The sequence below is a fragment of the Protobothrops mucrosquamatus genome, unplaced genomic scaffold, assembly GCF_001527695.2.
Source record: "Protobothrops mucrosquamatus isolate PMUCROS unplaced genomic scaffold, P.Mucros_1.0 scaffold897, whole genome shotgun sequence".
NCBI classification, from domain to species: Eukaryota; Metazoa; Chordata; class Lepidosauria; order Squamata; family Viperidae; genus Protobothrops; species Protobothrops mucrosquamatus.
In genome coordinates, this window is record NW_015387149.1 from 219257 (window position 1) to 228298 (window position 9042).

General features: G+C 35.3%; 1 protein-coding gene and 1 long non-coding RNA gene across 2 annotated transcripts in view; both read left to right on the forward strand.

The window, feature by feature from the left end:
• The window catches only part of GRTP1 (growth hormone regulated TBC protein 1), a 31665-nt gene extending 24928 nt beyond the window's left edge, over positions 1–6737 (forward strand). The window contains exons 6-8 of the mRNA XM_015819326.1: positions 3600–3772; positions 3872–4057; positions 6127–6737. Coding sequence (XP_015674812.1) covers positions 3600–3772; positions 3872–4057; positions 6127–6216 — 449 coding nt within the window. The 3' untranslated portion in view covers positions 6217–6737. The remainder of the gene's footprint in view (positions 1–3599; positions 3773–3871; positions 4058–6126) is intronic.
• Positions 6738–8574: 1837 nt separating this feature from the next.
• The window catches only part of LOC107290443, a 7028-nt gene continuing 6560 nt past the window's right edge, over positions 8575–9042 (forward strand). The window contains exon 1 of the long non-coding RNA XR_001548952.1: positions 8575–8773. This is a non-coding gene — a long non-coding RNA (uncharacterized LOC107290443). The remainder of the gene's footprint in view (positions 8774–9042) is intronic.

Here is a 9042-nt window from a genome sequence, read left to right on the forward strand (position 1 = left end):
AGTGATATTTTATACCTATAGGACCTTATGTAACTAGAAGTTAGGGATGCTATGAAAAAAAAATTACTAATACAGTAAGGACACTGTGAAATGAAAACATTTGGGAAACTCTATAGTCTTAAAATCGAAGTAATTGTATTAGTCTGCAAAGTGGCATGTAATTTAATCAACTGTTTCCTTGTGTCTCAGTTAAATATCTCAGATTATTCCATATTTTTTACAACCACAGTCTTCTGTTTGTACTGAAGTTGAAAAGTATTATTTATGCTTTTCTTCCCTTCAGTTTGTTGTATTGTACTGTAGAACATTAAAAACTTCTGTTTCTGCAGAGTAGATGTTCCAAGGAGATGTATTGCAATTCTGTTAGACTGCAGTCTCTGCATACATATTTCCACTGCTGGATGCAATATATGCAAATATGTTCATACCACTTCCTTCCCATCCCATCCCCCTGCAACTCCAGAATGGATTTAAAATTGTACTACAACACAATTGCTTATGACAGCCCTTCTTCCATTTACCAGATGGAAACAAAGCAGCAGGTTATTTTGCTTTGTTAAAATCCTGATATTATTTTCTTAATATTGCAAAGTAGCAACTTTGCATTTGGAAATAAAGAAATGAAGGACTGGAGATTTGGAAATAAGGAATGAAAAGGATACATCCTATGTAATCTTGTTTTGTTCCATAGATAGAGAAGAATGGCTAGAAATAGAAGAAGGGTGCAGTTCATTGACTTTTTAGTACTGAATTCACTAAATTCTTTATTTGTGGATGAACCATCTATAGCAATTGAAGACCCATCTTTCAAAATGTGGGTCCTGCCACAGTTCATCAGATTGTGAAATGCTGAAGGATTTATTTGTATAAATACAAGGACTGGATAATCATTAGTGTTTTAAATATATGTGTGTTTTACATGTAAATAATCTTTCCAGGTTATTCAGCTAAGGTGATCCAAGGCCTGCCTCATGTGAGAATTTTCAGCTGTTTTAAAATTTGAGTTTATTCATGCAAAAGAGATAGAAAATAATAAGCTAGTGTGGGTGCTTTAGGCTTTGATCTATAATAACCAATAATGTTAATAAAACAAACTTGAAAATATAGGCTGCTTCAGCAGATTATAAAAGCCTTACTAGTTGCAAAAACTTTCCTAGTTGTTTTCATTATCTATCTTTACCTATTTTATAAGTAGAAAACTGAATTTCATAACAGCATTATGATAATGTAACCAAGTTCTGGTTTGTGCTTCATTTATACTAATATTTTTGCAGCATAGAACTGCAGGAAAAATAGTGCTGCATATGCCATTTTAATACAATCTGCATATTCATATTGAGCTGATCCATCAGTATGGATACTTGGATATAAGGGGAGTGTTGAGAAGTTGGGCTCCTCAGCTCTGGAACTCTTTTTCCTGGCACCCATGTTGACTTTTCAGTATCAGAATAAAGCCCTTTCTCTTTCTTGGATTGTGAATATGGGCTTAAATTAGCTTTCAGTGATTTAGTGATGTAGTGCTTCTTGAGGCTTCTGTTACCGTTAGAATACATTATTTTAGATAGTTGGTTTTTTTATGTATGTTATACATTGCAATTGGAGTAGTACCTGGGTGAAATGTAATAATCAGCAGCATGTATGGATGATATCACTTCCTGCATCCTATTTAAAAGTAAGAGAAAGCATTGAGAGCTAATGTTGTATAGTGGTCCTGGCGCTGGTTTAGGAGCAGTAAACCTTGGCTCTAGATATTCTTCTGCCATGAAAGCAACTTTGGAACAAATTTGCTCTGTTAACCCAACTGAGCTTTGTGTGGCTGTCATGGGAATAAATAGGAAAACTGAGCTCTGGGTAGGCTACTTGAGCTCCTGAACAAAAGGTGGAATATAAAGCTAATATGTAGGCTTTATGTATTTCATAGTCTATGGCTTTTAATGGTAATCTTTTATTAGTTATAATTCTCAGTGGTTCTGGGCTATTTATACTAATTTGTGGCTGCAGTAAAATATTGAAATGGAATGTTTGTTGCAGCAGAACACTTGAAAATGGCAAAACAAATGCAACCCAGAATTATGTATTTGAAGGTTTTGTTACTGAAGCATTCAGAATTGCTTCATCACTGTATTCCACTAGATTTTTATATTTCCCACAGGTAATGTTCCACGTGTAAAATAAGGCATGTGATGTAGTGGAATGCCATACATTATTGTAGAATGAAATCTTACGTTTTCTTTTTATCATTTTCAATTTTGAAGACCATCCAGGCTGCAGCACCACACAGAGTAATGGGGCCTCCTAGGTTTGCCCATCTCTGTTGTACTAAGCTACACTGACTTCCAGTTTCTTTCTGGGTGCAATTCAAGGTGCTAGTCATCACCTTTAAAGCTCTATATGGCACAGAGCCAGATTATCTGCGGGACTTAAAGCCATCTACCCATCCTAACAGGTCAACTCCTAGTACCTTGCCTGAATATTGTTATCTGATAGGAACTACGAAGTGTGCCTTTTCTGTGGCAGCCCCTGCCCCTTGGAACAGGCCTCTACCCTCCAGAGTCAGTCATAAAGCTTTGTAACTCTGGCATTTTCCTCAAGTTCTGGGATCGTATTTGGATGACTGCACATTAGAAGCTTGACTTGGCACCAGATTTTTTTTTTAATGTTTTAATGTTTTAATGTGTTTAGTTTTATAATTTTAACATGATTTTATATGTGGTTTTAACTTTTGATTGGGAGAGTCGGTTAGAAGATGGGCTATGTTTTAAAGAAAGAAAATCTTTCTTCTCTGGAGTTGGCTTTTTGTACAATCAGGAAAGCAAAGTAGTGGCATGCCTAACCTTGATCTTGTAGCATTTCTAGTGGCTTGAAATAATGCCCCATTATTCATGCAAAGAACTTTGGCCTGTCGTTTTTGCTCTGCTTTTGGAGACTGAAAGCACCAACTGCTATTCTTTTTCAACATATCCTGGATTGATTAGAAACCTGGAATTTACTGCATGGCAATCTATGCCAAGTTATGGAGCGCCATCTGGTGTCTTTATTAAAAATTGGTGTGACCATTTTACTTTCTCATACAGTATGAATGGAGAAAAATGACTTATGATGGAATAATTTCTTTGTGTATGCTCCTTGAAGCTAGATGTACCATGCCAGTGTTATACTTCAATATAGAACATACTTTCCTTAAGATGTAAATTTGTCTGTAGTTTTATGGAAACTCAACATCTATAACTTTTCATAATTTGTAGGACTGGAAATTCATTTTATTCTGGTTGAGATCCAGCTAGTGCTAATAAAAAACAAAAATTTCCAGCACCATGTATTCTTGCTAGCCCATCTTCTCTGTCCATGTTCATGAAGAGAGAAAACTGGAATGTATTTTTCCTGCAAACTGTGCTTGGTCAAAACTTGTAATACAGCCCAGTCTTTGTTTTCTTGGCTGCTCTAGAATTTCATAATTTCACAGGACTCATGGACTAGACAAGATGCAAATTAGCTTTGAACGAAGATACTTCTTACTGTTCGATATCTCTTACAGAATATATATATATTTAAAACAATAAATTGCATTCTGATGACTTAGTTTTCATATCTTTCTGAAGATTATTATAGTCCCGAAATGATGGGTCTGAAAACAGATCAAGAGGTTCTTGGACACCTTGTGAAAATGAAGATTCCAGCTGTGGCAGAATTAATGGAAAAACATGGCAACTTGTGGACTTTGGTGGCATCCCGTTGGTTTATATGTTTGTTCATTGACATTCTTCCAGTAGAGGCAAGTGAGAATGACAACAACTTATTGCCTTTTATATAATTATCCAAATTCTAGTGCATGTATTTCATACACTCAGTAACTAATTTCATTCTTCAACAGACTGTGCTCCGAATTTGGGACTGTTTGTTTTATGAAGGATCAAAAATAATCTTTCGTGTGGCCTTAACATTAATTAAGCAACATCAAGATTTCATTTTGGAAGCTACAAATTTTCCTGAAATCTGTGAAAAATTTAAGCAGATTACTACAGGGTCATTTGTAACTGAATGTCACATATTCATGCAGGTGGGTGTCATCCTAGAAAACAATGAATCCGCTATAAAAATATGTATTGATACTATTGCTCATAAGATTGTTTAAGCGGGCTTTATGAAATATAATTCAATATTTTTAAAATATGTTGTATTTAATTATACGGTGTGTAGGCTGCACAATGCCCAACAACTCTGGGAGGCTCACAATTAAAAAGAAAACAAAAACAAAAAAGAGATCATGAGCTGCTGACACAAATATATAAAACAAAACGGGCTCCATCCAACAGGAGTTCAACTATCACCTTGCCCTGAAAAATATTAGCAATAGCACATAAGACATATATACCACTTCATAGCGCTTTAGGACACTCTCTAAGCCAGGCATATCAAACTGCTGAACCGCGGGCTGGATGCGTCACGCCGAAACCGTGCCCACCCCATTGCCAGCAATGAGGGAAAAGTCCCAATATGTCACGTGACGTCACATGACATCGCAAGCTTGACATACCTGCTCTAAGTGGTTTACAGTCAGCATATTGCCCCCAACAATCTGGGATCCTCATTCTACTGACCTTGGAAGGATGGAAGGCGAGTCAACCTTGAGCCAATCAGGATCAAACTCTTGCTAATGGGCACAGATCATGTTGGAAATAATCCACCGCATTGTAGAGTCAACCAGGTTTTCTCACCTCTACATAACCAAAATAGCTAAGGGATATACAGATAATAGATAATGGAAATGTAGATGCCATTTTACTTTTATGGGTATGCTTTCAATCAAACTTCTGGAATACATTTAACCCTACAAGGCCCTTACTTTCAAAAAGTCACTTTGCTTCAGGAAAGTCTACCATTCGTTTATATTCATGATTTGCCTGCAGGGATGTCAAGTTAGTTTCAATTAGCTTCATATAGTGTCAATAGCCATATAATTTGTTTCACAGATCAGGGGCAGCCCCATGCTTCATAAATACTGAATAGCACTAAATCTCTGGAAAGTTGAGAGATACTGTCCTTTTCTATAAGAACCCTGTAGAACCTTGGAGTGTCTCAGAGACCCTTTGAGTCCCCCATTCTATCTCATTGTGGCAAATTAAATCTCCAAACAAGAACAAGCGAGGAACCGTCTTCTTACTGTCCAGCAGCTGATATTTAAAATATGCTGTCTCTTGAGTCACGATGCAACCAGCCAGCTCAGTAATTACTAATAGACTGATTTATGTAAATTTGTCTAATTTTCCTCCTACAATGATTTTTGATGGCCATTGCAACTAATGGCAGCAAATTTAACAGTTGAACAACATGCTGTGTAAATGAACATCTTTAAATCTTGAATCTCCTCCATGTATTTAGTTTTAGTGGATGCCCCCAATGTATTCATTCTGAGAAAAAATTATCTTCCTATGTGCCATATTAACCATATATGATTTTATAGATATTTACAATGTCTTCTTTATCCATCTTCACTCTGAAAGCTAGGAGTTTTCATGCATAAGATTGGTGCTTTACTTGTTTTCTTTATAGGATTTATTTTTTTGGGAAACACAATATTTTTAAATGTAACACAGTATTCCAATTATTCCTAAGCACAATTCCTTCTTATTTTGAGTCAATTAAAAATCTCTAGGGTCAGATATAAATTCTCTAAAATTTTGATGGGACCGGTTCTAAGACCCATCTAATTTTTGGCCAGCCTAATTACCTTGAGAAAGTTACAATTGCAGCATAAATTTAGCTGGCATTTAGAAATAGGCTGTGTCTAAACATGGAAACTTAAGATATAGGGCTAATTTTCTTCCATAGCTATCTGACCAAATTGGTACAAGACCCTAATGTTCACTAGTTTTCATGTTCTAATGTACTGCAAGTGAATTTTAAGTATTTCTTAATACACACGTGTAACAATCTGGATGGAATCTTGTAAGTTGTTGATTTAATAATGTGATGCATCCTATTCTAGGAAGAGGGATTTGACTCATGGTATTTTCTGATTAGTGTGATTTTGTACCACGAAGCACATACAGATATTTCTTTGCATCGTCGTATATGCTAATATTTTAATTTTCACGTATATGCTAATATTTTAATTTTCAATTCTAGAAAATATTTACGGAACCTGGAAGTCTGCGAATGGCTACAATAAACAAACTACGAGATACGTGTAGAGCAAATCTGATTACTTCAGTCTAAATGAACATTACTTCACTTGCTCAGATACAATTTTCTCAGGCTGCCATTGACACTTCACTAATTAGCGCCAGCCTTTCATGTGTTCAGTGGGATTTTTTTATTTAAAAAAAGCACAAACACTTTAATTATTATGTAAATAAAATGTAATGCAGATGTAATCCCTTTTCAACAAATGGACTATATATTTTCAGACATTTTTGTAATAACAGAATACAAAACTATATAATAAAGTATATTTGAAGCTATCATTTTTTGAACTGTAACCATGTTAAGGCTCTGGACTTTAAGTAGAGATCCTTGTTTAGAAAACTAGTGCTCTACTTAATCTCACTTTTTTTTTTAAAGAACAGCATATCTACCTTTTTCTGTTGTCTGGCTCTGCTAAATGAGATTATTTTATTTATATGCACACACACGCTTACATTCTGAATAGTGAACTTTGATAGAATCAAAAACACCAGGAGTTACACCTTACAGCAAATTAAGAAACAATTTATGTTTCTACTTTTCTGCATGTTTATGTTTCTTTCNTTGCAGCAGAACACTTGAAAATGGCAAAACAAATGCAACCCAGAATTATGTATTTGAAGGTTTTGTTACTGAAGCATTCAGAATTGCTTCATCACTGTATTCCACTAGATTTTTATATTTCCCACAGGTAATGTTCCACGTGTAAAATAAGGCATGTGATGTAGTGGAATGCCATACATTATTGTAGAATGAAATCTTATATTTTCTTTTTATCATTTTCAATTTTGAAGACCATCCAGGCTGCAGCAACACACAGAGTAATGGGGCCTCCTAGGTTTGCCCATCTCTGTTGTACTAAGCTACACTGACTTCCAGTTTCTTTCTGGGTGCAATTCAAGGTGCTAGTCATCACCTTTAAAGCTCTATATGGCACAGAGCCAGATTATCTGCGGGACTTAAAGCCATCTACCCATCCTAACAGGTCAACTCCTAGTACCTTGCCTGAATATTGTTATCTGATAGGAACTACGAAGTGTGCCTTTTCTGTGGCAGCCCCTGCCCCTTGGAACAGGCCTCTACCCTCCAGAGTCAGTCATAAAGCTTTGTAACTCTGGCATTTTCCTCAAGTTCTGGGATCGTATTTGGATGACTGCACATTAGAAGCTTGACTTGGCACCAGATTTTTTTTGTTGTTTTTAATGTTTTAATGTGTTTAGTTTTATAATTTTAACATGATCTTATATGTGGTTTTAACTTTTGACTGGGAGAGTCGGTTAGAAGATGAGCTATGTTTTAAAGAAAATCTTTCTTCTCTGGAGTTGGCTTTTTGTACAATCAGGAAAGCAAAGTAGTGGCATGCCTAACCTTGATCTTGTAGCATTTCTAGTGGCTTGAAATAATGCCCCATTATTCATGCAAAGAACTTTGGCCTGTCGTTTTTGCTCTGCTTTTGGAGACTGAAAGCACCAACTGCTGTTCTTTTTCAACATATCCTGGATTGATTAGAAACCTGGAATTTACTGCATGGCAATCTATGCCAAGTTATGGAGCGCCATCTGGTGTCTTTATTAAAAATTGGTGTGACCATTTTACTTTCTCATACAGTATGAATGGAGAAAAATGACTTATGATGGAATAATTTCTTTGTGTTTGCTCCTTGAAGCTAGATGTACCATGCCAGTGTTATACTTCAATATAGAACATACTTTCCTTAAGATGTAAATTTGTCTGTAGTTTTATGGAAACTCAACATCTATAACTTTTCATAATTTGTAGGACTGGAAATTCATTTTATTCTGGTTGAGATCCAGCTAGTGCTAATAAAAAACAAAAATTTCCAGCACCATGTATTCTTGCTAGCCCATCTTCTCTGTCCATGTTCATGAAGAGAGAAAACTGGAATGTATTTTTCCTGCAAACTGTGCTTGGTCAAAACTTGTAATACAGCCCAGTCTTTGTTTTCTTGGCTGCTCTAGAATTTCATAATTTCACAGGACTCATGGACTAGACAAGATGCAAATTAGCTTTGAAAGAAGATACTTCTTACCGTTAGATATCTCTTACAGAATATATATATATATTTAAAACAATAAATTGCATTCTGATGACTTAGTTTTCATATCTTTCTGAAGATTATTATAGTCCTGAAATGATGGGTCTGAAAACAGATCAAGAGGTTCTTGGACATCTTGTGAAAATGAAGATTCCAGCTGTGGCAGAATTAATGGAAAAACATGGCAACTTGTGGACTTTGGTGGCATCCCGTTGGTTTATATGTTTGTTCATTGACATTCTTCCAGTAGAGGCAAGTGAGAATGACAACTTATTGCTTTTTATATAATTATCCAAATTCTAGTGCATGTATTTCATACACTCAGTAACTAATTTCATTCTTCAACAGACTGTGCTCCGAATTTGGGACTGTTTGTTTTATGAAGGATCAAAAATAATCTTTCGTGTGGCCTTAACATTAATTAAGCAACATCAAGATTTCATTTTGGAAGCTACAAATTTTCCTGAAATCTGTGAAAAATTTAAGCAGATTACTACAGGGTCATTTGTAACTGAGTGTCACATATTCATGCAGGTGGGTGTCATCCTAGAAAACAATGAATCTGCTGTAAAAATATGTATTGATACTATTATTATTTTATTTATTATTTATTTATTTATTTTATTTTTTGGATTTATATCCCGCCCTTCTCCCGTAGGACTCAGGGCGGCTGACAATCTATTTAAAATACATACAAAACAATACAAATTTAAAATTAATTAAAAGGAATATTTAAATATTTGTCAAATTTTAAAATATAATTAAAACCCCCCTAAAAATTACCCTAGGCCAGTCCTGCAAGC